The sequence below is a fragment of the Tilletiopsis washingtonensis genome, assembly GCF_003144115.1.
Source record: "Tilletiopsis washingtonensis strain MCA 4186 unplaced genomic scaffold FA09scaffold_28, whole genome shotgun sequence".
NCBI lineage: Eukaryota > Fungi > Basidiomycota > Exobasidiomycetes > Entylomatales > Tilletiopsis > Tilletiopsis washingtonensis.
The window spans coordinates 189,895-215,256 of record NW_020312025.1 but is presented as its reverse complement, the minus strand read 5'-3'; the positions used below and the strand labels follow the sequence as shown (position 1 = coordinate 215,256).

Sequence of the window (25,362 nt, the reverse complement as noted above, 5' to 3'; positions counted from 1 at the left end):
ACGCCGCCGACGCAGTGCACCCCTGCCTGCGGGCAAGACTCGACATGTGTCCTCGGCTCGTGCGTGCCCACCACGCCGCCGACGCTGACTTGCGACAAGGAGTGCCCTCTGCCGGCGCTCTGCGTCGCTGGCAAGTGCCTCTGCGGCGGTCTCGACGAGTGCAAGGCCGACGAGACCTGCACGCCGCCGTCGCTCTTCCCCCGCCTCGAGAACGTGCCGCTGCTTCCGAGCTGCCAGCCCACGACGCCGGTCACCCCGCCCAAGAGCTGCCCGGCCTGTGGCACCAACGAGGTCTGCGACACGACGGACGGCGTCTGCAAGTGCAACGGCGCTGTCTGTGCAACCGACAAGGTCTGCCGCGACCCCAACTCGCTCATCGAGATCGTCCTCGACGTCAGCAAGCTCCTCTGTGTCGACGTGGGCATCCTGCCGAACCCCACGAACCCCACGCCGTGCGGCACAAACACGGCTGGCTGCGGACTGGGCTACTCGTGCAAGAGCGACGAATGCGTCAAGGACACTGAGCTGCCGCCGGTCCTTCCGTGTGAGGGCGGCTGCCCTGGCAGCTCGGAGTGCATCCTGGGCAAGTGCATCTGCGGCACGGACGGCGAGTGCTCCGACGACGAGACGTGCTCGACGGTCAGCGTCGGCTTCTTGACCATTCCGAAGTGCGTCACGCCACCGCCCACTGGCTGTGGCACCGGCCCAGCATGCACGTCGCCCCTGGTCTGCCAGAGCGGCTCGTGCGTGACGCCGACGCCCTCGACGCCCTCGACGTGTACGACGCCATGTGAAAATGGCGAGACGTGTGTCGGCGGCCAGTGCCTGTGCGACGGCAACCAGTGCTCGGCAACGCAGCGCTGCACAAACTCGCTGATCGACATCGTGGCCAATGTCCAGGGCCTCCTCTGCATCGACATCGGCATCCTGCCCCAGAACCCGACGCCGTGCGGCGCTCTCCCCAACGGCTGCCCGTCCGGCTCGTCGTGCTCGAGCGGCGTCTGCACACCCGACGTGCCGTCAAATGCCTGTGGCGCGCTTCCGGCTTGCCCAGCTCAGACGACGTGCGACAAGAGCGGCGCGCTGCCTTACTGCAAGCCGGACGTCCTCCCGCCGGCCCCGAACTGTGGCCTGGACACCTGCACTGCCAGCGAGTCGTGCGACAAGTCAGGCCTTCCTTTCAAGTGTGTGCCGGCGACCACTGGCGAGCCGACCTGCGACAAGGCATGCGCCTCGACTCAAAAGTGCACTCGCAAGCCGCTGCTGGTTGACCTCGAGGTCAACCTCTTCGAGCTCGTCTGCGTTGATGTCGAGGTGCCCGAGGCGTGCGGCCTGAACGCTCTGTCTGGATGCCCCGACGGCGAGCGGTGCGACAAGTCCGAGCCACTCGACCCCAAGTGCGTGCCTGACACGACGCCGACTCCGACACCGTGCGGTGTGGCTGTCCAGGGATGCCCCAGTGGCTCGACGTGCGACACGAGCGGCGTCGTGCCCACTTGCAAGCCCGACGCCACGACGCCTCCGTCGGACTGTGCCGAGCCGTGCGGCGCGACTCAGACGTGCCGCAAGAACTTCCTGGACCTCGACCTCAACCTCTCCGAGTTCGTGTGCGTTGACGTCGGCGTCGGAACGGACCCGTCATGCCCGTCTGGCTGCAACGCAGGCGAAACGTGCGGCCTTCTGAACCTCGCCTCGGCATGCATCAACCTCGGCAACCCGTCGGCGTGTGGCCTCGCGCTGAGCGGCTGTGCCAACGGCCAGAGCTGCGACCGTTCGAACCCACTCCTTCCCAAGTGTGTCACGACAACGTCAACGCCGACCTGCGGAACGGTGACCTGCTCCGCTACTCAGACCTGCACCGATGCCGCGACTTCGAGCTGCGTCGACCACTGCGGCCTCACTGGCGCGCCTTGTTCCGACGGCGAGGAGTGCCTGGGCGTTGACGCCCTCGCGGTCTGCGAGCCAAAGGCGCCAGAGCCTACGTACACGTGCGGCACCGTCAACTGCGGCCTGCTCCAGAGCTGCTCGGATGCCGCCACTTCCACTTGCGTCGACAATTGCGGACTCACCGGCGCGCCGTGCGAAGCACCTCAGACGTGTGTCGGCCTCGGACAGCTCGGAATCTGCAAGGACCCGACGCCGACGTTCGACTGCGGCACGGTCAACTGCGGAGCGCTCCAGAGCTGCTCGGACGCGGCAACTTCCACTTGCGTAGACGACTGCGGACTTACCGGCGGGCCGTGCCAGGCACCTCAGACTTGCGTCGGCATCGGACAGCTCGGTGTGTGCAAGAACCCGACGACGCCGACGCCGAATTGCGGCCTTGCGGCGACGTGCGATGCTGCGACTCAAGTTTGCGACATGTCGGGCCTGATTCCCAAGTGCATCGCTACGCCGTCGAACCCCGCTACCGGCTGCTCGACGGCGTGCGCCAGCGGCAAGGAGTGCAAGAGCAGCCTCCTGTCGGTCGAGCTCGGCCTGAGTCAGCTGCTCTGCGTCGACGTTGCCGTTGCGCCTACCTCGAACTGCGGATCAGCCACATGTGACCCTACGACTCAGGTGTGTGACAAGTCGGACGCAGCAGCTCCCAAGTGCGTCGCAGCACCGACCGGAAGCGACCCGACCTGCACAAAGGACTGCGGCGACGGCAAGCAGTGCGCTAAGAAGGCTTCGCTCATCAGCGTCTCGCTGGGCCTGTTCGACCTCATTTGTGTCGATGTCCAGGTCGGCACGACGCCGACGCCAACATTCGACTGCGGCACGGTCAACTGCCCTAGCGGCCAAACGTGCACGGACAAGCTCACTTCGACTTGCTCGGCGCCTCCGAGCTTCGACTGCGGCACGGTCAACTGCCCCAGCGGCCAGTCGTGCGCGAGCAAGGCTACGAGCACCTGCGTCGCCAACTGTGGAAGCACGGGAGGTCTTTGCACCCTGCCGGCCGTCTGCTCGGGCACGGGAAGCAGCGCGACGTGCCAGACGCTCCCGACGTTCGACTGCGGTACAAAGAACTGCGCTAGCGGCGAATCGTGCTCGAACTCGCTCACGAGCACGTGCGTCGCCAACTGTGGATCGACGAACGCTCCTTGCTCGAACGGCCAAGTTTGCTCGGGCACCGGCAGCTCCGCGACGTGCCAGGCACCGGCTCCGACGTTCGACTGCGGTACGAAGAACTGCGCTGCCGGCGAAACGTGCACCAGCGCCGCGGCCAGCATTTGCAAGGCCAACTGCGGCACCGGAGCACCGTGCACGTCGGGAAACACCTGCGTGGCAGACCAGTGCAAGCCGAACTGCGGTCTTACGGGCGCTCCGTGCGGCTCCGGCTCGCTCTGCAGCGGCGGCTCTTGCCAGGCGACATGCGGATCGACTGGCAAGCTCTGCCCGGCCGGATCGACGTGCAACGGCACTGGCTGCGAGGTTACCTGCGGTCCGAAGAAGTGCAACATCAACATCAACCTGCCGCTCGACCTCGCCAGCGTCTGCCTCGTCACGACGCTCCCTTTTGCTGGCACGACGTACACCTGTGTCGAACTCTAGCCGTCTCTCGAGACAGCGTCCCGTCACCCTTCTCCTTCTCTCGCCTCCAGTCTCCAGTCTCGGCTCCTCATGATGACCCGCGCGCTCTCTCGGCGCCGCACCCACACCATCCTTCTCTAGCCCTCCGCGTCTCTTAGCGTCCTTCTGTTCTCCAAGTCTGTCTGCCGCCGCCGCCCTGCGAGTGTGCGCGCCCTTGGTGTCAATCAGCATCTCTTCTGCTTCTTATCTCGCGTCTGTCGTTGTGTCTGCTTGCTCTGTTCAGCTCTCGAGAGCGGAAGGTTGACAATCGAGGGCGCCTGCTCGGCTCGCGGCCCTCGATCGCCGCTCGCGATGTCTTGTCTCACCCGTCCCCTTCGGTGGCGAGCACGTCCAAAGCGCGCGTACCGAAGTTTCAGTTCCGGTCGCTGCGCCATTCGCTGGACGTCCTCGAGGCGGCCGCCTCCTTACAGCGCCACCTCTGCGTTGCGGCAGCTGCTACCCTTGCTGCGGCCGGGGCCCGCTCCTCCGCTCAGCATGCCGGCTCAACGTGCCGGCTGAGCATGCCGAGCCAGCGCCGATCCTCTGCCCTGTCATGAGCTCGCCGTCGCTCAATGTCCTCTCGGTGGATGACGAAGCCTGCAGCGCTGGGCCTCCGAGGCGTACCCGAGCGTGCCCCTGGCGCTGCCGCAGCCCCCGCCCCTTGAGCAGCGCCTGCCAGGGGCCCGCAAAGCAGCGCACGGGTGACGGCCGGCTTCGCGCCGCCAGCGCCCCCCCCGCCTTTTGTCCCACGCCCTCGGCTCTGCTGCTCCCGTGCCTGGCGGGCAGCAGCGCAGGCGGTGTGCCCCGGACTTACGCGCGGCGGCGCGCCCATGCGCGATGACCCGCGGCGCACGGCACTGCTGCACGCACGCGCCCTGCCGCTGCCCGTGCTGAGCTGCCGCTGCTGGCGCGCGCCGACGATCGGGCGCCGCCTCGTGTGCGCCCACCACCACCAGCACCCTGCCGCTCCTCCGCACACCGCACCGCCACACTCGCTCTCAGCACCTCGCTCGGCCGCTCTCCACCCCGCTCCGGTGCCGGCCCCGCGCCATGGCGCCCAAGTCGCTCATCGCAGCGTCGCGCGAGCGTGCGTGCGGCCTCATCGCCGCACAGGCCATGCCTCAGCTGACACCCCGGCCGCGCAGGCTACCTGACCACGATCCGCTCCGTGCAGCCGCCGACGCGCTGGAAGATCCTCGTCGTCGACGGCTTCACACGCACGCATCTCAATGCGCTGCTCAAGCTCGACGCCATCCTGCGCGAGAACGTCACGGTCGTCGAGGTCATCGAGGGCCGCCGCGATGCGCAGCCCGACTACGAGGCCGCATACCTGCTCTGCCCGACGAGCCAGAACGTCGAGCGCATCATCAGAGACTTGACGCCGGGCGCAGATGGGAGGACGCAGTATGCGGCGGGACACGTCTTCTTCGTCGATGGTGAGTGGGCAGTGCTGGTCCGAGGTGCGGCTGAGGTGCTGCTGGGCCGGTTGCCGCAAGCTGCTGCCGGGTTGGGCTATGCGTGCCGCTGCCGCATCGCACCACGCTGCGGCCGTGTCGCACACCGCTGCTGCCGTGTCGCATCACGCATGCGCTCGCCGCAGCGGTCTGGTTCTGCTCTGCTGACCCCCTCACAGCCCTGTCTGATGCGCTCCTGCAGCGCCTGACGAGCTCGCCCGCCGAGCCGCGGCTGCGGCAGCTCATCGAGCTGTACAACAACTTCTGGCGTGAGTGCTGCGGGTGTCCAGGCGGCAGCGTCCGTGGCCTGCATCTGATCGCATTTCTTGCAGCGACCGAGGCGCAGGTCTTCTCGCTCAAGACGCCGCAGAGCCTCTACACGCTCTTCCAGCCGCCGGGCGGCTCGTGGGGCCTCGACCCGGCAGAAAGCCTGGCGGCCATCGAGGACGAGCTGCAGTACACGGTGCAGACGCTGCTCAACGTCTGCGTGACGCTCAACGAGTTTCCGCTCATTCGCTACTACAATCCCTCACATCCGCCGCTCGGCCCCCTCACGCCCGTGCCCGGCAGCTCGCCCGGCCCGAGCACGGCGCCGGCCAGCGGCTATGGCGGCAGCATGCGCATGGCGCGGCTGCGCGGCGCAGATGCCAGTGCGGCGTCCACCTCGGGCCCGTCCGGCGGCGAGCACTTTACGCGCAAGCTGGCGATGCGCCTGCAGGCAGCGATCGACGCCTACGTCGCCGACAACCCGCCGAAGCCCGAGACGCGGCCGCGCGGCGTCATGTTCATCACCGACCGCACGATGGACACGGTCGCGCCGTTTCTGCACGAGTTCAGCTACCAGGCCATGGTCAACGACCTGCTGAGGCTCGACGACGACGGCACGTCGTACTCGTACCGCTTCGTCAATGCCGAGGGGCAAAAGGAGGACAAGACGGCGCGCCTGAGCGACGAGGACGCCGTGTGGTGCGCGATTCGGCATCTGCACATCGCCGAGGCCATCGACCGCCTCACGCGCGACTTTGCCAGCCACGCCGGCTCGGCGCAGCTCAACGAGGGCAGCAGCCTCTCGGACATGCGCGATCTGCTGGCGAATCTGCCCGAGATGCAAGAGACGAAGGACGCGCTCAGTCTGCACCTCACGATGGCGCAGGAGGCGATGAACATCTTTGAAAAGACGCGTCTGCCGCAGCAGGCCATGGTCGAGCAGAACTGCGCCACGCGCACCACGCCAGAAGGGCAGAAGCCGCGCACGCTCGTCGAGGAGATGGTGCCGCTGCTCGACGACCGGCATCTCAGCAACGCCGACAAGGTGCGCATCATTGCGCTGTACATCATGTACTCCGAGGGCGTGCCGGACGAGGACCGCAAGCGCCTCTTCCAGCACGCGCGCCTCGGCCTGCAGGAGATGGCGGCGGTGGACAATCTGGTGCACCTCGGCGCGCGCGTTGTGAAAGACCCGCAGAACAGCGGCTGGGACGCCTGGTTCCGCAAGGGCAAGCGGCGCCAGGTGCCGGGCGAGAACGAGTACGAGCTGAGCCGCTACCAGCCGCTGGTGAAGCTCATGCTCGAGGACCACTTTGCCGGCCGCCTCGACCAGACGACGTACCCGTACGTCCGCGACGCGCCGGCCGAGACGGGCCTGGCGTCGGGCCTCGGCAACCCGCTCGGCAGCTCGCGCTCGTCGTCGCCGGCCGTCGGCGCACCGCGAGCAGCACCGAGCAGTCTGCGCACCGCCAAGCCGACGTGGCACCAGAAGGGCCGGCCGGGCGCAGGTGGCGCAGGCGGCGCGGGCGCCGAGCGCAACGACAATCGCCAGCGCGTCATTGTGTTCGTCGCCGGCGGCATGACGTACTCGGAGATTCGCAGCGCGTACCAGGTCAGCGAGAAGCTCGGCCGCGACGTGTACATCGGTGAGTCGTGTACGTCTTCGATGTGAACATCTAGACTAACCCTTCTGCAGGCTCCTCGCACACCATCACGCCCGAGAGCTTCATCGAGTCGCTCAAGCGCTTCGGCAAGGCCGGCGGGTCAGGTGCGCCGAGCCCTCGCAGCGGCAGCCTGCCCGCCGGCGCTAGCCATTTCTCAAAGCCGGACAACGACTCGAGCGGCATTCGAGCGCAAGCTGACCGCGCCCGCGGCGGCTCTCGTCAGCATGCCGACTATGCCGACAATGGCCACGGCGCGCACCACCACCACCACCAGCATCATCACAGCCAACCGCACGCCTCGGTGCCTCAGTCTGCGCCTGCGCATCGCTCAAACGGCAGCACCAGCTTCCCGCCGAACCAGTCCAGCTACGACCGCCGCTTCCAGGCCGCCGAACAGCCGCAGATCTCGCCGCCGCCCAGTGCGCCGCCGATGCGGCCACAAGGAGGACGTGCACCGGCACAGAGCTATGGTCCGTCGTCTGGCGCTCAGATGGCAGCCGGCTCTGGCCGCCAGAGTCCAGCGCCGAGTGCGATGAGCACGCAGAGCGACCCGAAGGCCGGAAAGGAGAAGAAGAAGATGAAGGTGAGGCGCATGTTGGCGCGTCATCAGAGCGCGAGCTGACTCGCACTCTCGCGCCACGCAGAATCCCTTCTCCTTTAAGCGGTCAGGAGCCTGAGCAATGATCATGTTGCACACGAGTGAAGCATAGCATTAGAGAGGGTGCGACGACGGCCTGCCAGCAGGCTGTGCGCTCATTATAGAAGGGAGTGAGGGGTGGGGAAGGCGGAGGGCGCACGGGCCACGAGCGCCGCGAGACGCGCGCGCGCCGCGCGCGGACGTGTCACTCGCGCGCGTGTGTCTCAGGCGACGAGCGTGACCGGCTTGACGTGCTTTGCAAACTCGACGAGCGCCTTGTGAGCATCATCGATGAGCTTCTTGCCCGGCTCATCAGTGACAGCACGACGAGCCTGCAGATGATCGGCGACGGCGAGGGCCGCCTTGCGGCCCTGCTCGAGGAACGCGTGTGCGGCGTCATCGGCGTGCTCGTCGACGGCCTGCGCCACGCCTTCGGCCGTCTGCTTGAGATCTTCAACGACGCCACGAGCGACGACGGGATGCGTGTGGAAGCGAGGGCCGTCGGGACGGACGTAGGGAAGCGTCGTATAAGGGCGCGGCTCCGGCGCGACGCGCAGCATGCGCCGCTCGCCCTGGAACTTGTCGCTCAGCTCGGCGCCCGCTGCGGCGCCGCCAATCACACCAGCCGCCCCTCCGGGAGCGCCCAAGATGCCCCCGATCGTACCCATCGTGGCGTCTTGAACGCCGTTGCGGTGCTCCTCCATCCAATCGAGGACGCCACGGTCATCGAGGGCGCGGCGGTTGTCGAAGGAGTCCTGGATCGAGTTGGTCACGGCAGCGCCAGCAGCTGCACCGCCGACCGCCCCGACGGGCCCTCCAGCCGATCCGAGAGCCGCTCCGATCCCGATGCCAGCCAGATCCTGAATCGTATCCTGGTTGTCTTCGATCCAGTCCATCGGAGTGCCACGCTCGCCAAAAAGTTCGCGTCGCTCGCCCTGCAGCTTGTCGGAAAGTGCAATGCCGGCCGTTGCACCGCCCAAGACACCACCAATCCCCCCGGGAGAGCCAGCGACTCCACCCGCGATACCCGCGCCGATGTCTGTGAGTCCATTGGCGTGCTCCTTGATTTCAGAGATGGGGTTCCAACGGCGGACGCCCGCGTCGTCCTCAACGAGCACCGCGCGGCGATCGCCTTGCAGGTGGTCCGAAATATGCTTGCCGGCGATGGCGCCGACGGGACCGGCAACTCCGAGGCCGGCTGCACTTGCTGCAGCATCCTGAAGACCGTTGGCATGCTGCGAGACCCAGTCGCCAAAGCCGCGCTGCTGCTGGATTGGCGCGGCGGCGGCGAGCGAGGCGAGCGCGAGAGCGACGTACGCGACGGAGAGCTGCATTGTGTGAGTCGAAAAGGTGAAGTGGTGATGAAAGTGTGCAAAGAGTGTGCGAGAACGCTTCAAACAAGGAAGAGTAGACCAGCTACTGAGAAGAGAGGAAAAGGTGACAAGGGATTGTGAGGAGAGGGCAGAGTGGACTCGCTCGACCCGCGCCCTTTATACCCTTGCCTCCGCCTGACATCTTTGCCCACAACGCAGCGATGGCCATGACACGCCCTGCCATACGCTGCATCTCGATGACATGCTCCTCTTGGCCGTCGGCAAAGCTAGCGCGAACATGGCAAGCAGCGGGATCGCGACGATGGAGCAGCACGGCGGCGTCGCTACGCGCGCGCGGTCGCCAGCGCCACATCCCCGCGCTGCCACGGCTGCTGCTATTCCTAGGTTGCTCTAGCTTGGCCGACGTCGAGCGGAAGCATTTGCATGCTGCGCTGCCTCCGACATCACGACACGGCAGCCTGCTGCGACCCGAGGCGTCGCTAGGGCGCCACACGCGTGGGAGCGGGCGAGTCTGCTGCGCGCGCGCGCGCGGCGTCTTCTTAGCGCGCTCGCGCGCCAAGTCGCCGAGTGCGCCTCGCCCAGATGGCGTTGGCGTGGGCGTAGGTGCAGCAGCAACGCTCGACCCCGCCTCCTTCGCCGCCGGCCAGCATTCGATGCCACTGCGCCGCACGGGCCTGTCCCACGCCGTCGCCCGACCCGAGGTGCGAGATGCTGGGTCCGGCCAAGCCTGCACCTGCGCGTGGGCGTCCGCTAGCGTTGGCGCATGGGCGCTTGTCAACGGCCCGAGACGACGCCCACGCCAGACGCCCACACGCCCAAGCCACGGCCAACTCTGGCCCCCCTCTCGTACGCGACGGTGGTAGCGACGCTCGTCTGCGCTCGACCTTACGGACGCTCTCGCTCGCGGTGCGCGCGCCCACACGGAAGCAATTTGCACGGCCAATGTAGTGCGCACAGAGGACAATGATCGTTGATTGATTGCGCTGCAGCCGAATGCCCTCCCACCCCACCTCTTCGTCATCTGCTCCCACTCGCCCCGCCTCACTCGGGCTTCTTTGTGCTGATCGCCGCCGTCTCGCGCCAGCTACGGCGCGCCATCCAACCCGCACGCTCCTCGCCGTGCGCCCACCAGAGGCCCATCGCCGCTCCCGGACCCAGCAGCAGTGCCGCCAGAGATTGGACCAGCGCGTTCGTCTCGAGTGTCGGGCTGCCCGCCGGCGCACGTGCCAGTGCGGCGTCGCATTCGCGCTCCATCTCGCTGCGCACCTTGCCGGTCGTCGGCTGCACCGGCGCCGTGCTGCGCGTCGACGTCTGCTCCGCCAGGCGAGCAAGCAGCAAAAAGACGACGGTGCCCGCAAAGCTCCAGAGCGTGAGGTGCGAGGCATCCGTCAGGCGAGCGCCGTCGGCCGTCCAGCCGCGATAGAGGCGGTTGATGCCGTACCAGTACACGAACGTCGAGACGAGTGCCGACTGGCGCTTGTACGCCCACGTGCGTTCGAAGCAGTACGACACCTCTGCGGCGCCGTACGATGCCAGCTCGAGACGCGCATCCCCCTCGCTGCTGGGCCTCGGCACCTCGCGCGCGCCGAGGAGCAGCAGCGGCGCCAGAATGGCGAGCGGATAGGCCTGGAACGCAAGGTTGGCCCACGTCCATTGCCGCGACTGCACGTCGAAGAACTGCTGCAGCAGCCACGTGGCGAAGCTGCCGATGAGCGCCAAGTTGCAAGCGTAGATGCCCGGCGCAGGCGTAGGCAGCGTGGGCATGACCTTCTCCGAAGATGCCTGGGCGTAGAGCGCCTGCAGATACGGCGGCAGCCCCACGAACAACAGCGAGGGGCCGTAGCCGACGAACTGGCTAGCCAGCGCCACGAAAATGGGCATCATGACGCCGAGCGAAGAGCGCGTGTTGGGAGACATCGACGTGTAGGTCAGGTGCACCATCGTCGGCAGCAGCGCCGAGAGGAGCAGACACGACGCCTGCGGAGCGCGTGTCAGCAAAGACACGGCATGCCTGGCACGACACGGCGGGTCACTCGCCAGCTTCACGGGTCGAGCTCCGGGCCACTCAACGCCGTGCCCAGCCCAGCCCGCTGATCCACGCTCCATCCTGCTCCACCACTTGCACGCGCCGCACTCACCCCAAGGCCCACGCGGTCTCCCTGCAGTTCCCTCCAGAACGGCAGCGCGATGCAGAAGAAGTCATCGAGCAGCTTGAACTGTCCCTGCGTCACGTCCGTCACGAGTGCCTGGCGCACCGGCAGGCGGCACGACGAGACGAGGGTGCGCAGCGAGCCTTTCTGCGAGCGGAGCAAGTGGAGGGCATCAGCGCCGTGCGAGCAGAGGGGCAAGTAGGGCACGTACAGGTGCAGAAAAGAAGGTGCGCTCAAGCACCGCACCGCCAAACGCCGTGCCGAGGAGGCGGAGCGCCTCGAGGCGGAAGATCATGCTGGAGGAAGAGGATGGTGGTGGTGAGGGAAGGACGCCCTGCGCGGTGAGAACGCCGCGCGCGACGGCCACGCGCATGGCGCGCGCAGCCGCTCAGCCGCCGGCTGCGAGACGGCTAGCGCGGTGCCTTCCACCGGCGAGCTCCCCTTCGACCCTTGTCCTGTCTCAGCAGCGCAACGTTCAGGCGGCACATGCACCGTCGTGCACTCATCCTGCGAGAGGATGACGCACAGAAGCGCCGCAGATCGTTGAGAAGAAGCGGCAGGCAGCGCTCGGCTGGGCACGTGCGCACTGTCCCACGCTCTGCTTCCTCGCACAAGTCACACGACGAGCCCGAAGCGGCTCGCTGCAGAGGGCGCCGAGCGCCTTCTGCGGGCGCAGCGAAAGGCGATCGAGGGCGTCGTGGGGTCGAGATGGAGCAGCGACAGCCAGCAGCGCAGATGTCGAGCGCTGCGCCAGCAGGAAAGAGGGGCGCGCCCGCGCGCGTGACCGCAGCCTCAGCCGCCGGCTCGAGAGGCAGCATGCTCCGGCGGCCGCCTGCTTCGCGATCCCTTGGCCTCACAGCATGCTGCTGGCTCGGCATGGACGAGCATCTCCTGCGAGCTCAGCAGCGATGTCAGGGGCAGCGAGAGGCGTCGCTCTGGAAGATCATCCTTCGGCGTCTCGAACAATCTCGAGGCGGCGCCGTGGGCGGCAAAGGGCGCCGCTCTGAGCGCAGCGCCGCGCCCGCCGAGCCGCCGGCCTGGCGCCACGGTGACGCAGCGCCGCATGCGCCGCTGCACCGCCTCTCGCCCGCCGCCTGCCACCTCCACGGGCCGCTCCACGACGAGGCTGCTTCGGCAGAAGAAGCCCGAGCGCGTCTCTTGGCAGAGAGGCAGATCGGGCGGCGTGTGCGCAGCGCAGTTGCAGCCTGGACGAGGACTCTCGCCGCAGCAGCAGCACGCAGAGAGAGGCATGCTGCGACGGCTCGCTGTGTGGGAGCGTGGAGTTGGGGCCGGCGTGAGAGGGGCGGCGCCATCAGGCGCAGCGGCACGCCGCCGCGGCGCGTGGGGACGGCCTGGCACGAGAGCGGTCTGCTGCATCTGCGCGCCGCCGCCGCCGCCGTGCTCGATCTCGTGCCGCTGCCGCTGCCGTGCCGCTGCCGCTGCCGTGCCGCTGCCGGCGCAGCAGATCCGCCGCGCCCGCCGCCCGCTCTCCTGACCGCCGGCCGCCGCCTGGTCAGCCGCGCAGCGAGGCTATACATCGGCGAGGCGCGCTCAGCCGATCACTCCCACCCCCATCATCCTCTCACACTCGCTCTCACGCGCACCCACGCCTCACACACACCCCACCCTTCGCACCACCCCACACCTCACTCACCATGGTGCGCACCGCATGCTTATCGCGCGCGCCGTCTCCACATGCAGCTCACCACTCCACACACAGGGCTCCTGCATGTCTTCGCCGTCGAAGAAGGAGATGAAGCGCACGGACACGAACCGCAGCAAGACGGGCAACGAGCTGCAGCGCACCACCTCCTCCTACCACGGCAGCGTCGCCGACGGCATGCGCTACTCGGACCGCGCCGCCGCCAACAGCGAGCGCGAGCGCCTCACCGCCAGCCAGCTGCACAAGAGCAAGACGCTCGAGGAGCGCCTCAAGCAGGCCGAGCGGGAGAACAAGAACCGGCTGGGCTAGGCGCGCAGAGAGAGCTGGAGCGCGTGCCACGCGCGCAAGATGGAGGAGAAGCAGAGCGAAGGCACGGGATGGTAGCAGACCCTGCGCGCCATCGCTCTCCATCCACCGTCGTCGCGCGCCGTGGTGCGATCTAGCGCTGCGCGCTTTCTAGCTCCTCGTTCCGTTCACCAGTTCCTCCACTCTCGGTGAGTCTTTGCGTCCGGTCCTTGCAGCGTCAGACGGGTCAGGAACGGTCTTGATAGGGTTCAATGTAGGGCATGGCGCTGTCGCGCCGCATGTGCGCACCTTCGCGTCACCTTGCCTGCCGGCGTTTGGGCCCATCGCAAGCATGGTGAGGAAGTCGCGGCATATATCTGCTCGATCGAGTGGCAGCTGCAGACACTCGTGCGTCGGCTCAGAGCGACGATTGCTTTGCCCAGCTGCGCGCAGGGTCTCGTTGCATGGCGTCGGTAGTCTCGTAGAGCTTCGCGCTATGCGAACTGGAGCTGCGCTTGTATGCCCAGCGCACGCATGCTACCGTGCTGCGTATGTCGCAGTGCCGTGCAGCTTGTGCGCACCACGATGGGTCTACGCGCAGGCACGGCTGGGCTCGAGCGAATCGAGCAGACGAGAGATCCGCGACGTTCCTCGGGCCTGCGAAGGGCTAGCGCTTGCGTATGGGCCGTCTCTTCTGCAGAGAGATGCACAGTGAAGCATGCACCGTTGACAGTGCTGTTGCGCGCGAGCTTTGCGGGAAGCGTAGCCTCGTCGCCTGTCCCGGCCCTTCGACCGCTCCTTGTGACTCCACCACTCTCAGCACTGACGCACCGCCCTCCTCCCAGCTCCATCCACATCCACTCTTCGTCTTCCACACCCCGCCTCCTCGCTTCCTTGACTGCCCCGGTCCTTTCAGCACGTCCCTCTGCACGTCCTGCCGCTTTCCGTCATTGCGCGTTGCGTGTCATCTCTCTCCGGATGGCGCCACGCCCTCAAGTCCAAAGCCGTCTCGCCTGCAACGAAGCCAGCCCGCGGTGCCTCGCCGTCTCGTCCGTCCGCCCTGCTCGCCCCATTCTACTCTCGACTCTTCTCTCTACACGCCCCGCGCGCCTATCTCTCACGCACGCCTTGTGAATACCATGTGCTATCTCCCGTTGCCTGACGAGCGCCCGCCGAATCTGCAGATGACATGCAGTCCAGAGTACAACGACTGCCGTCTACAACTCGGCATACACATCTGTTCGCCGCTGTTCCCACAGCGGCATCTCGGCGCGCAGCTTGCTGAGATGTGTGAGGTCCTGGGGCAGAGCATCAGCGACGGCCTGCATCGGCGAGCAGAGAAGCAAGCAACTCACGATGTCGGCCACGCAGAAGGTCGGCTCGTACGGCTGTGTGTCGCTACTCGAGCAGGTGTCAGCGCCGAGCCTGCGCCAGGCACGGAGCATGCGAACTCACGGACATTGAGCTACCACGCTGCCCCACGGATCAACGATCATGGCATGGCCGTACGATACACGCTTGGAACCAGGATGAGCGCCTGACATGGGGCCCGTCAACGTTGGCCGGTGAGAAGCCTACATCCGCGCTCCGGTCTCGCCGACTGACCAACTTGTGCAGCGGCAAGCACCCAGCACTGCGTGTCAACGGCTCGGGCTCGCAGCAGCAGCTCCCAGTGCGCAGCGCCCGTCCGCACAGTGAATGCCGAGGGGTACGTCAGGATTTCGGCGCCCTGTCGTCGCAGTGCAAGCGCAGCCTCAGGGAAGCGCACGTCGTAGCATGTCTGCAGCTGGATGCGGGAGGCGCTCAGCGGGATCGCCATGGTGAGCAGTCAGACGCAAGACTCACGCCGATCTGTCCGAGGGGCGAGGGAACGGCGGCTGGCAGCTGCTTGCCGGGGATCGTGGTCCCCGACTCGAGAATCTTGAGGCCACCGGCGATGTCCACGTCGAAGAGGTGCAGCTGAGGAGAGTGGTCTCAGCCACACTGGCACTAATGATCCTCTGCTTCCAATGCGCCTAGCTCGCCGCCTGCTCGCTGCCCGACGCACCTTGCGATACCTCTCGCGCACCTCTCCCTGCGCATCCACGAGCACATTGGTGTTCCAGCAGCGTTTCTCCTCGCCCATCTCATGCACGCCCATCGAGACCCACACGCCGTGCTCCTTTGCCGCCTTGGCCACCTCGGCCACAAAGCTGCGTGCCTCGGCCGACGCCGCCAAGGCCGGCACGTCGGCGGCCGGCGCGATGAAGTCGCATGCTTCGGGCAGGAACACGGCGCGTGCCCCCGCGCTGGCGGCTCGCTTGAGCAGCGACTGCGCGGCGGAGAGGTTGGCGGCGATGCTGGCGGAGCTCGTGAGCTGGGCGACGGCGGCGAGCGGCATCGTGCTGGCTGCCGGAGCAAGGAGGACGCTGTTGCGGTGATGGCGAGAAGGACGCTGCGAACTTGAAGTGGAGGCGGGCGGTGGGTGCGGCGCCCGTGCGCCGGCGCGACTCCCCTGCTGCGCAGTGTGAGCAGACGTCGAGCCCCTGGCCTCTCCCCTTGCCTCAATACCGCCATGCGCTTCCTGCCTGCCTCACCCGCGCCAGGGGAATGAAAGCATAGCTTCGTAACGTGCTGGAAGCATCTCCCTTGCGCGACGTCCGGCGAGCAGCCACTCCGAGTCGTGCGTGCTTCGACAGAGCCTGCCGCGCCGCGTTCCATCGCTGTCGCAACTGTCACGTGTGTGTCGCGACGAGGAGCACCCATCGACGGTGAGCCGCTCACTGGCGTCCGTCGATGCTGACTATGCGCTTAGACAAGCTTCCTTGCCGCCGGCCTTCGCCGCATGCTTGACCGCTCGCCCTTGCAGAGCGCCGCGTCGAGAGATCATTCTGCCGCTCCTGCGAGGCCAGGACCCCGCCGGCGCGCAGTGTCGCATGCAGCGCTCGGGGCCATCAAGACCGGCGCTCCGACGGACCGTCCTCGCTGCCCAGCTCGGCGCCACGTCCGCAAGCGCGACCATTCTTTGCTCGGGTACGAAGCTAGCGGCATGTGCTCGTCCCCGCCCTTCGCCAGGCGCGCATGCCTTGGGTAGTCTTGTCTCAGCGGCAGAAGCCACGCTCGACTCGCTGCCGCACCGGCTTCGCGCTGCATCTGACTTGCTCGGCCGACGGACACGGAGACGCTCTTAGCCACTGAGTCTATCGACGACGAATGCAGATTGACGCTCGCGTACCTCCTTGCTGATGCCTTTGGCGTGGCCGTTCCGCTTTCGAGGAGCCTCGGCGGAACGTCGAGCGATGCAGCGTCGCCGAGGTCATCCGGCTTGCCGACAGCAGCGCATGGCTCCGCCTACAACACTTCATCGTAGCGGCGCCTGATGCAGGTTCAGCAGCTGCGTTCATATTTGCGCTCGGCGCCCCCACACGCAGCCCCTTGCTGCCGCTCTGCACGTCCTACACAGCGGGGTTTCGATAGGCCCCAGCAGCTCCGTGTCAGCTCGCAGCGCCCGGCAGCAGCCTAGCAGCAGCCTAGCAGACGCTGAACAGACGGTAGCACACGGCTGACGGACGGCCTAGCACGTTGCCTGGTCTGGTCCGCTAGAAAATCATAGCAGGTTGCCTGACAGGCGTCTGCTAGGGCCCTACCGAGAACCTACTCAGTAGGACGTGCTGGAGGGTCTCTGCCCCCTTCAACAGCCGAGGCACGGGCTAGAGCATCATGCAACACCTCTCCTGCACCTGCCGTTGAGCACGCCGAGGCCTGACGACGAGGAGAACATCTGCAGGTGCAGCGGGTGTGGCTCGACACCGGCATGCGGCAGAGCGGCGTCTCGACGACTTTTTCGACACGCCACTGTACGCGTCTCCTTGCGCTCGACGCGTCGATGCCCTCGATCGACGCGAGGCACGGGCATGAAAGGTGCAGCCCGCCGCAGCGCGAGCGAGGTTGCAGCGCCAGCGGCATTGCAGCGAGGCCGGCTGCCGCGCTCGATTGCAGCGTTTCGCCGTCTCGCCGGCGCAACAGCACCGCAAGGCGCGCTCGCGCTTTCGCCTGCAGCGGCTGCCGAGCAGCGCGAGCTGCGCGAGCCGACACCGCATGGCCGCAGGACCGCAAAACGAAGCCGAGGCTCGGGGTGCGACGTGGGTGCAGCCGGCCGCACCCGGAGGAGCGCATCACGGCGGAGGACGAAGACGTGGGCGCCAAGGCCCGTCGGCCACGGCATCTCTTCTGCGCCGCCCACTCCCGCGCCTTGCTCGCGCTGCGGGTGCCTGAGCAGCGCCACCTGCGCTGTCAGCCGAGCGCAAGGTGGAGCAGCTCGGCCACGCTAAGGCGGCAACCTCGGCCGCTGCGTCTGCGGGCTGCCACGTCGACCGGCCGAGACGCAGACCCCTCGGCCTCAAGCTCGTCTTAGCGTGCCCCTTGACAGTCCGACCGGGACGGGAAGCGAGCCATGGAGCATCTCTGCGGCGCTCGCTGGGCAGCAGCATTGCGTCTTGCGGCCCCCGTCTCCGCGTCTTGGCCATGCAAATGTCGTTCCTCGCGATCGAGGCTGCCTGCTCGTCCAGGCTCAGCCGCGCGGTCGCGGCCGTTCCCAGCGCAACAAAGGAGGAACTGCGCACCGTGTGGAGACGACCTACTGGTTCCGCCGGACGGCATGAGGCCTGCATCGAGGTGCCTTTGCGGCAGGCACACGGCGCAACTTTGCGAGATGCTCCACGTCAGACGGTGGCGCTTGCGCGCGCCGCACGCGATGGCCCGCCAACGCAGGCGAGGAGGCGCAGACGACACAGCGCCATGGCGTTGCACCTCAGCGGTCGCCGCCTTGCCATGCGCTTCTGCCGCGGTCGAGACTGCGGTGCGACCTGCGAGGTGCCTCCTGCAGCTGGCGCTCGCCGGGAGCGGACTTGGACGCGCGCGCGCCCGGCGGAGCGGCCTGGCGACGAGCTCGTCGAGTCAATCAGCTCGGGTCGCCTTCTCTGCGCTGCGTGCGTCTGCATGCAGATGCAGCGCTCGGCGCAGGCGCCTTCTCACGGCAAGCCGCACGACCGCAAGTTGCTGTTTGCTGCGCGCCTCGTGGGCCCTCGCGGAGTGGCAAAGCCGGAGGCGGTGCGATCACCCCTTCGCCTGCTCCTGAGGCGCTGCATCTGCGACGAGCCCGCTGCGAGCTGCCGGCGAGCGAAGGACGCAGGGTCTGCTGCAGCGCAGCGAGCGGTGCATGGATGGCGGCACGCCGCTGCCGACGCCGCTGGCCCACGCGCGCAGCGGTGCCTCGAGCGGAGGCTGAAAGCCGTCTCGTCGAGAGCTCCCCGGCTGCGGCTGCACCTGGGCACCGACGCAGCGCGCAGCTTGCAGCGGGTGTGCGGGCGCTGCTGTTCAACTCCGCGGCACCAGCTCGCCGCCGGGAGGGACGCCTCAGCGCTCAGGCACGCCGAGCGGAGAGGCGTCGCAGCACAGCACGGCACCGCAGCCGGCACCCCCTCGCGATGGCCCGGATGCTCTTCGTTGCGCCGTCGCTCGTCGCTCGGCGCGCCTCCCGGTGCCGCGCCTCTCCTTCTCGCCGCCGCCCATGCAGTGCGCTGCATGCCAACGTCGCTGCATGAGATTGGCCGCCGCCGAGCGCCGCCGTTCGCACACTCAAAGTCGATCATAGCGTCATGCATGACTGTCCGGCACCCACAGAGAAGTCTCGCGGGCAGACGCGAGATCTCGGCGTCGCCAGCCTCGGATGCCGCTGCGGCTGCGCCGCGACATGCTTGCGTCCGTCGGCTGGCCGCTGGCGAGCAGACCTCGCAGGACGACCGTGCGGACTTGGGAGAGCTGCTCTGCGGCGCGCCTGAGTCAGCGAGCGAGGTCGTCCATGCGGTGTGGTCGCTGCCTTGGCGCGCGAGCGGCGACGAACAGCGAGACGCAAGCGTGGGCACGCCATGGTCTCGAGCACCGACACCGCAGCCGCCGCTTCCACCGCCGCTTGCAGCGACGAGACTCGGCCTCCATCCCGCGCCGTGCCACGGCTTGCTCTTGCTCTGCGCCTGACAGCATCGCTGTGCTTCGTCCTAGGTCGTCCTTGAACATCGGCCTAGCGCTGAGCGCTAACTCGCGGCGCCTAGACGCTGGATTACTCAGCTCAGGTGGGGGGGCTTGATGCGAGGCAGAGGCACCTTGCGCTGCTCGCTGCATGCCAAACTCTCGCGGCACCGCCAGCGGCGCTTGATTCGAGGCGCTCTCGCCCCGGACGGAGACGCCAGCGCCAGCGCGAGCAGCTCACGCGCTGCACAGCACCCGCCGTGCGGACGCTTGCAGTCGGCAGACGCCGCTCCCGGCCGCGGCGAGCTTCCTCGGCGCAGCAAGGCGCGGCTTGAGCTGCTCTGCTGGCGGCACGACTGCGGGCATCGCAGCATCGCAGCAAGCGAGGCACGCAGCATGGGAGCGCAGGGGCGCAGGATGCCGAGGCCGAGCCATGTGACGAGCACGAAAAAGCGAGCGAGGTGCGGCCGGGCGGAACAACCGCGCCGCGCCCCGGTGCCGTTCCGCAACTCGGCTGCGCGGCCCGCTGCGACGCCTCTGCATGCTGCTGCTGCCGTCGCATCTCGCCTCCGCCAGCGCGGCCGACCTTTTTGCCCCTGCGGCCCTTCTCTCCTCGCCGCGCCGGCCGGTCCACGGCGGCCACACGGCACCCGGCTGCGCCGGCGCATCCCTCGCCTGCAACCTGACTGCACTCCTGTCATGCAGAGCTGTCCGTGCCTGCGCCAACGCCATCCGCCGCCCGCCGCGCGAAGCAACAAGCGCGTGTCGGTGAGCGTGCTGTGGCGCCGAGCGAGCGGGCTAAGGCAGGCGTCGGCGTGGAGCAGAGGAGCGGAGGCGCAAGCACAGGGAGCATGCACATGAGCGACCTCGCTCGCCCTCGCGCTTGCCCCTCTGCCGCGGCCTGCACCGCAAAGAGCACCGCCCGCGGGCCGGCCAGTCAGCCTCGGCTACTCCCCTGCATGAGCCATGCATTCAGCACGGCCCTTTCGCCCTCGCATTGCTGCGCCCCGGCGCGAGGAGGGGTTTGCGTCCAGATCGAGGCATGAGCCTGGCGCGGCGGAACGAGCCTGCGAGCTGGTGCTGTGAGCGAGCCGCAGAGGAGGAACGAATGGACGGACGGTCGATCAGGGCGGGCCGCCCCCGCCGTGCCGCCGCTCGTGACTCCGCCAGCCCGCGCGCTCCGGATGCCCGTGCTGGGTGCTGCATCCAGCCTCGAGCTCGCAGCAGCGCCATGCACGCCACGGCACTAGAGCTTCCTCTCCTCGTTCCGGTGCCGACGCCTCTGCGCATCGACGGCGAAGGCGCGGCTCGATGCTGAGCTGATTTTCGGCTCAACTCTCCCGAGGAGCTGAGTCTGATGAGTGCCTCGCGTGCCATTGCACCGGAACGGGCTCTCCTCGCCGCGGGCGGAGGCTGATCAACGACGAGGGGCTCGCGTATGGCCGAGAATTGACACTCTGCCGCGCAAATTGGCACTCCCGGCCTGCGCCACCCATCGCCTCAGGCCCGGAAGCCGGCTCGTCATTGCCCCCCCTGAGGAAGAGGGCGAAGAGGCGCCTTGTGCCGGCCGCGGTTGCACCGCCACGCCAAGATCACACTCCTCCGGCCCTTGCGATGGAGCGCAGCGTCATGCTGCTCCCCTCGTGGCTGGTGCGAGTCGGCGCCCAGCCGGAACGCCAACTCGGCGTGCATTCGGATTTGCGAGCCATGCCGCGATGCTGCCGCCTGAGTCATGCCTGCCGGCATCGCCTGCGGCCTTTGCTGTGCCTCCCGCTGCCGAGGCGCTGCTGCTGGCTGGCGCTGGTGCGCATCAGCCCGCGGCGCGGCACTAACCGCCTCGCAGGGAGGCGAGCAAAGTGCGAACTCAAGCCCTTGTTCGCCGTGCTCAGGGGTCATGTGGCCCCTCGCCTGACGCTCGGTGCCGCGGCTTCGTGTCACATTCAGCCCGAGCTGGAAGATCGCGCTCCGTCCTTCGTTCTGCTGCCGGAGATGCTCCTCGCCCTGTGCGTTCAAAGCGAAAGCCGCGCGCGCGAGGCTTTCAAGAAAAGGGTGCTTCCGCGGACGCCAACGGCAACGAGGCGAAGAGGCTTGCGTTGCATCATGCAAGAGGGGTGGGCAAACCTCTGTCACCGACCGCTGCGAGCTGCGCGCTGTGCAGGCGCAGAGGGGGCGCAGCAAGAGCTGCCGCTGCCGCTGCTGCTGCGAACGCCGGCCTGCCGTGGTGCATGCGGCTGGCGGCTGTGGCAGCGCAGCGCTTGTCCTTGCTGCCGCGCGGCCCCCTCCTCGCTCGCGGCGCCATGGGGGGGTGCGTGCGGCGCTGTGGCGCGGGCGCTGAACGCTGCCTTAGCGCCGCACTCCGCCTCGCCGCCCCTCTCGCTGTCTTTGCGCCTGCTCCTGAGACGGCTCAATGCCCCCCCTTCCTGCGCGCCATCGCGCCGCGCCGCGCGCGCGCTCGATGCTTGTCCTCAGCGCCCGCCGGCGCACCCCGCGCCGGCAATCCATGCCCGCGACGGGCGCAGGCGCCGCAACACAGCCAGCGCGCAGAGCACCGCCCTTCTATGCTGCGCTCGAGACTCAGCGCCGCAAGGGCGCATGCGAATGATGAGGCGATGTGTGCCCGCTGAGGTGAGCGCAGCGGCATGACGAGCGGCGGCCCGGCTGAGAGGCGCTTTCTCTCCTCCAAGCTGCTCAGCGGCGGCCTGCCCTTCTGCTGTGCTCGCTCGCTCCTCTCCTGCTGCTGCTGCACCCGCTGCGGCGGCGGACTGAGCTGGCTGCGAAACATGCACTCAGGCGAGCAAAAAAGCCAAAGTGAGGGCCGCGCGCGCTCCCCGCGCTCTGGGCTGTGGGCCCGCGGCGCGCGGCGACGGCCCTCGGCGGCGGGCGCATCTGCTGGTCTGGCCCGCGCACCGCCTGCTGAGCGCTGCTGGCCTGCAGCGCTGCCGCCGAGGCACGCTGCTGCACGCCGGCGCAGGATGCATCAGCGCAGCGCAGAGAGACGCATGCACGCCGCGCCTGCGTCTGCCGCTGCTGCTCCGCTCGGCTCGCTCGCTCGTCGGGCATCCATCCGCGCCACGGGCTGCCGCGGTTGCGGCCGTGCGGTGCAGGTGCAGCCGGAAGGCGCTGCGCTGCTGGCCGCTGCCGGTGCAGCAGCGCAGCAAGGGCTCGTTGCAGCGCCGCACCACGCCGCCGCCGCCGTTTTGCCGCGCCTGCCACGGCTCGGCGGCGCTGGGCAGCGTGCTCCTCGCGGCGCCCTGCCGCCGCGGCTCACGGCGCCGTCCCCTCGGCGCGGCGCTGCGCCGGCGTCCTCACGCGCGCGGTGTGCCTGTGCCGCTGCCTGCGCTGCCCCCTCAGCCTCCTCCACCGGATCCAGGGCCGTCCGTCCGGCTCGGGCAGCCCACGCTCGCTCTCCTCACCCGTTGGTTGCACTTGCCCGGCCCTGCCCTTCCTGCTCCTCTTCCTGCTCCTCTCTGCATCGTCACATCCCCCAATCAGGCTGCCCCTGGCGCCGCCCGCTTCGCCTGCCTCCTTGGGCCCTCTTCGCCTCACCTGCGCCTGCTCCAGCTGGCTGGGCCGGCGGCTGGCGCTCACGCTCCTCGACCCGCGCGGCCACCTGCACCCGCCTCTCGCTCCTCTTGACGCCGCCCGCCCACCTCACGACCGTCTCTGCCTCTGCTCTCCCATCTCCTCGAGAATGCTGCTGGCCGCCGCCGCGCAGCCGTCGCACGTCGTCGTCGCCGCCTCTGCCGCCGCCGCCGCCGATCTCCACCTGCGCCCCGTGCTGGGCGCCGCGTCGCGCACGCCTTCCTCCTCCTCGCTCGCTCACGCCCGCTGGCCCACTGCAGCGGCGCCGTCGTCGCGGCCCAGCGACGCAGCCTGCGAGCGGCGCAGCGCCAGTCCCCCGCGGCGCCGCCCGCGCAGCGACAGCCCTCGTACCGCCGCCGAGATGCACAGCCCGCGCTACCTGCCCTTCCCCGGCGCCAGTGCTGCGCCGCCGTCGCCGCCGAGCGTGGCACACTGGCGGCAGCAGCAGCAGCAGGCGCAGTCGTACGCCCTCGACGACGCCGCCCTGCTGCACCACGCCGTACACCCACACACCCTCACGCCGCCGCTTGGCCCGCACGACGTGCGCTGCGCCAGCCTCGACTCGCTGCACATGCAGCCAAGTGCGTCGTGCGACGGCGCCTCTGCCTCTGCCGCCGCCTGGACGGCCGAGCAGCAGCCCTCGCGCAGCTCGCGGCCCGCATCGGCGCGCCACAGCTACTCGCGCTCGCACCCGCAGGCCAGCGAGCTGGCCAACGAGCCGCCCGAGCCCGTCTTCAAGCGCGACGACGCCGCCAGTGGCGCAACGTCGCAGCCGTCGCAGGCGCAGGTGGCAGAGTGGTTCGCACAAATGGTCTGGTGAGTCGCGAAGGCGCGCTTGATGCTCACCATGCTCATGGTCGTGTGCGTCCAGCTACATCTGGTACACGCCGGCTCCCGACGGCTTTGCGCCCAGCCGCGCCGACGCCGAGCTGGGGCTGAGCCCCAAGGAGCGCTTCGTGGCCTTTGCCCGCGAGGTGCTCAACACGACGCAGCTCAGCAACGCCGTCATTCTGCTGGCGCTGCTCTACATCCACCGCCTGCGGCAGCAGCATCGCTCGCTGCGCGGCAAGGAAGGCAGCGAGTACCGCCTTGCCATCTGCGCGCTGAGTCTGGCGAACAAGATGCAGGACGACAGCAGCTACACGGCGGCGACGTGGAGCGACATCACAAAGGTGCCCGTCAAGGAGCTGAACCGCATGGAGGTGGAGATGTGGCTCGGCCTGCCCAGCCTCTACGCCACAGCAGACGACTACCGGCGCTGGCTCGTCGCCGTCGAGCTGCTGGCAGAGCAGCGCTCGCAGGCCATCGAGCGCTCCACGCGCGACGCAGCGGTGCGCCGCACGATGCACCAGCACCGCTCGCTGGCGCAAGGCCGGCACAGCATGAGTCACATCCAGCTCGGCCACGCCGCCGCATCGTCGCTGCTGCCGGCACGCACGTCGCTCACCACCAGCGACTCGTCGGCCGATGGCTCGTGGGCCGCTCGTGCCTCGACGGGCGCGGCAACACCGCCGTTCGCCACGCAGCCGTACTTCCAGTTTCCGCCGTCGGTGCCCGATGCTTCCTCGTTCGGGCCGTCGCCGCCCGACTCGTCCGTCGAGGCACCGCACGCCTTCTCCTCCGACTTTACCTTCCAGGTCCCGGCGCCGTCCATGTCGGCCAGCGGCTGGACGCCCGACCATCTGGCGCCGCCTCCGCCGCCGTCTGCACCGCAGGCTCCGCAGCAGCTCGACGGCCGCGTCCGCTCGCTCGCCTCGCCCGACGTGCCACGGCCGTCGAGCTCGGCGTCCGGCAGTGCTTCGATCGCGGGCATGAAGCGAGCCTTCGAGCGCACGCGCATCGAGTCGCCCGTGCATGCCGTCGAGTGGAACGGCAGCGCCAGCGGCTCCGGCCGCCCGACGAAGCGGCGGGCGTACGAGCAGCGTCAGCCCGCATACAGCGACTTGCTTGCCTCGGTCTCTCCCACCGATGCTCGTTCGGCACCACAGCAGCACAGCAGCAGCGCCGCGCCTTCGCTGCGCAGCACGCCCGTCGCTCGTCCCTCTGCGACGACGCAGGACGAGTATGCAGCGCAGGCATTCCACTCTACCTTCTCCCACGCCCTCACTCCTGAGGTCCTCGTGGCGCCTTACCGTGGCAACGAGAGCGTCAACACCTCGAATGGAGCCGTGGGCCTCTCGCACGCCGTGCCGCTCTCGTACTACTCGCTCGCAGCAGGCAGTGCACGCGGCCACCTGGGTCTCTACCTGCCGCCGCCGATTCCGGGAGCACACGCCCATGCCCCGCCCATGCGTGTGGCGCCTCAACGTGCTCAGCAGACGCCTTCGCCTCAAGCGCTGTGGAACAACTCGACGTCTTCCTCTGCGCGTCGCGCTTCGGGCACGCGCCACGTGCCGGCCGTCACTGCCACGCCGTACCCAACGCCCTCGCGTCGTGCAGCTCGTGCGGCTCGTCCTACTCCCGCTTCGCACGAGCAAGTGCAGGCGCACTGGCCCGCAGCTGGAGCGGGCTTCTCGCGTCACTCGCCGGCCGTCTCGCAGACGCCCTCGGCGCCGAGTCCGGAGAACGTCGCTGCGTTCTATGCCGCGTCTGCTCAGCTGCAACAGCTGCAGCAGCAGCATGCGATGCAGCAACAGCAGGACGCTCAGCAGATGCAGCAGCACGCTGCTCAACAACAGCACGCGGCCGCACAGCAGCAGCAGCAGCAGGCTCAGATGCAGCAACAGCAACAGCAGATGGCTATGCAGCAGCAGCAGCAGCAGCAGCAG

The 25,362-nt window shown here is 68.4% G+C and overlaps 13 protein-coding genes across 13 annotated transcripts in view; 6 read left to right on the top strand and 7 right to left on the bottom strand.

Annotated features, from left to right (window-relative positions):
* The first annotated feature begins 4,514 nt into the window (after positions 1–4,514).
* Positions 4,515–8,083, top strand: FA09DRAFT_332790 (Sec1-like protein). Its single transcript, XM_025743602.1, has 6 exons — positions 4,515–4,639; positions 4,698–4,988; positions 5,186–5,275; positions 5,339–6,919; positions 6,970–7,520; positions 7,582–8,083. Exons 1-6 carry the CDS (start codon positions 4,603–4,605, stop codon positions 7,612–7,614), a joined length of 2,583 nt encoding a protein of 860 aa, XP_025594952.1. The 5' UTR covers positions 4,515–4,602; the 3' UTR covers positions 7,615–8,083.
* On the bottom strand, positions 7,799–8,908 carry FA09DRAFT_341853 (hypothetical protein; the record flags this gene model as incomplete). The annotated part of the gene is made up of 1 exon (XM_025744499.1): positions 7,799–8,908. The coding sequence occupies one exon, from the start codon at positions 8,906–8,908 to the stop codon at positions 7,799–7,801; it is 1,110 nt and encodes a 369-aa protein (XP_025594951.1).
* A 1,041-nt stretch (positions 8,909–9,949) lies between these two features.
* On the bottom strand, positions 9,950–11,353 carry FA09DRAFT_341852 (hypothetical protein; the record flags this gene model as incomplete). The annotated part of the gene is made up of 3 exons (XM_025744498.1): positions 9,950–10,885; positions 11,047–11,205; positions 11,270–11,353. 3 exons carry the CDS (start codon positions 11,351–11,353, stop codon positions 9,950–9,952), a joined length of 1,179 nt encoding a protein of 392 aa, XP_025594950.1.
* FA09DRAFT_172377 (hypothetical protein) lies at positions 11,204–11,983 on the bottom strand. Its single transcript, XM_025739303.1, has 2 exons — positions 11,270–11,983; positions 11,204–11,205 (listed from the first exon to the last, which is right to left on the bottom strand). The coding sequence occupies exon 1, from the start codon at positions 11,934–11,936 to the stop codon at positions 11,469–11,471; it is 468 nt and encodes a 155-aa protein (XP_025594949.1). The 5' UTR covers positions 11,937–11,983; the 3' UTR covers positions 11,204–11,205; positions 11,270–11,468.
* Positions 11,984–12,727: 744 nt separating this feature from the next.
* On the top strand, positions 12,728–13,030 carry FA09DRAFT_323695 (hypothetical protein; the record flags this gene model as incomplete). The annotated part of the gene is made up of 1 exon (XM_025741097.1): positions 12,728–13,030. One exon carries the CDS (start codon positions 12,728–12,730, stop codon positions 13,028–13,030), a length of 303 nt encoding a protein of 100 aa, XP_025594948.1.
* A 23-nt stretch (positions 13,031–13,053) lies between these two features.
* Positions 13,054–14,385, top strand: FA09DRAFT_172327 (hypothetical protein). Its single transcript, XM_025739302.1, has 3 exons — positions 13,054–13,215; positions 13,450–14,296; positions 14,378–14,385. The coding sequence occupies exon 2, from the start codon at positions 13,526–13,528 to the stop codon at positions 14,138–14,140; it is 615 nt and encodes a 204-aa protein (XP_025594947.1). The 5' UTR covers positions 13,054–13,215; positions 13,450–13,525; the 3' UTR covers positions 14,141–14,296; positions 14,378–14,385.
* FA09DRAFT_302697 (putative NIT2-nitrilase) lies at positions 14,224–15,386 on the bottom strand (the record flags this gene model as incomplete). The annotated part of the gene is made up of 6 exons (XM_025740411.1): positions 14,224–14,304; positions 14,362–14,404; positions 14,462–14,543; positions 14,612–14,792; positions 14,852–14,965; positions 15,054–15,386. 6 exons carry the CDS (start codon positions 15,384–15,386, stop codon positions 14,224–14,226), a joined length of 834 nt encoding a protein of 277 aa, XP_025594946.1.
* Positions 15,387–16,388: 1,002 nt separating this feature from the next.
* On the bottom strand, positions 16,389–17,335 carry FA09DRAFT_172132 (hypothetical protein). The gene has a single exon (XM_025739299.1). The coding sequence runs from the start codon at positions 17,159–17,161 to the stop codon at positions 16,640–16,642; it is 522 nt and encodes a 173-aa protein (XP_025594945.1). The 5' UTR covers positions 17,162–17,335; the 3' UTR covers positions 16,389–16,639.
* FA09DRAFT_172131 (hypothetical protein) lies at positions 17,336–19,064 on the top strand. Its single transcript, XM_025739298.1, has one exon. The coding sequence runs from the start codon at positions 17,510–17,512 to the stop codon at positions 19,019–19,021; it is 1,512 nt and encodes a 503-aa protein (XP_025594944.1). The 5' UTR covers positions 17,336–17,509; the 3' UTR covers positions 19,022–19,064.
* Positions 19,065–19,849, bottom strand: FA09DRAFT_172157 (hypothetical protein). The gene has a single exon (XM_025739300.1). The coding sequence runs from the start codon at positions 19,711–19,713 to the stop codon at positions 19,108–19,110; it is 606 nt and encodes a 201-aa protein (XP_025594943.1). The 5' UTR covers positions 19,714–19,849; the 3' UTR covers positions 19,065–19,107.
* On the bottom strand, positions 19,850–20,508 carry FA09DRAFT_172158 (hypothetical protein). Its single transcript, XM_025739301.1, has one exon. It carries the CDS (start codon positions 20,387–20,389, stop codon positions 19,985–19,987), a length of 405 nt encoding a protein of 134 aa, XP_025594942.1. The 5' UTR covers positions 20,390–20,508; the 3' UTR covers positions 19,850–19,984.
* Positions 20,509–22,703: 2,195 nt separating this feature from the next.
* FA09DRAFT_341849 (hypothetical protein) lies at positions 22,704–25,181 on the top strand (the record flags this gene model as incomplete). Its single annotated transcript, XM_025744497.1, has 2 exons — positions 22,704–23,410; positions 23,466–25,181. Coding segments are annotated over 2 exons (2,423 nt in total), but the record flags the coding sequence as incomplete, so codon positions are not given.
* A 138-nt stretch (positions 25,182–25,319) lies between these two features.
* Positions 25,320–25,362, top strand: part of FA09DRAFT_332782 (hypothetical protein) — a gene marked incomplete at its 3' end in the record, with an annotated part of 683 nt that continues 640 nt past the window's right edge. The window contains exon 1 of the mRNA XM_025743601.1: positions 25,320–25,362. Coding sequence (XP_025594940.1) covers positions 25,330–25,362 — 33 coding nt within the window.

Coding starts and splice junctions, on each gene's coding strand:
- FA09DRAFT_172131 (XM_025739298.1), top strand. CDS start 17,510: ATGCAAATGTCGTTCCTCGCGATCGAGGCTGCCTGCTCGTCCAGGCTC.
- FA09DRAFT_172377 (XM_025739303.1), bottom strand. CDS start 11,936: ATGCCGAGCCAGCAGCATGCTGTGAGGCCAAGGGATCGCGAAGCAGGC.
- FA09DRAFT_172158 (XM_025739301.1), bottom strand. CDS start 20,389: ATGGCACGCGAGGCACTCATCAGACTCAGCTCCTCGGGAGAGTTGAGC.
- FA09DRAFT_172157 (XM_025739300.1), bottom strand. CDS start 19,713: ATGACAGGAGTGCAGTCAGGTTGCAGGCGAGGGATGCGCCGGCGCAGC.
- FA09DRAFT_172327 (XM_025739302.1), top strand. CDS start 13,526: ATGCCCAGCGCACGCATGCTACCGTGCTGCGTATGTCGCAGTGCCGTG.
- FA09DRAFT_332790 (XM_025743602.1), top strand. CDS start 4,603: ATGGCGCCCAAGTCGCTCATCGCAGCGTCGCGCGAGC. Junction 4,640..4,697: donor CATCGCAGCGTCGCGCGAGC/GTGCGTGCGGCC, acceptor CCGGCCGCGCAG/GCTACCTGACCACGATCCGC. Junction 5,276..5,338: donor GCTGTACAACAACTTCTGGC/GTGAGTGCTGCG, acceptor CATTTCTTGCAG/CGACCGAGGCGCAGGTCTTC.
- FA09DRAFT_172132 (XM_025739299.1), bottom strand. CDS start 17,161: ATGCGCTCCTCCGGGTGCGGCCGGCTGCACCCACGTCGCACCCCGAGC.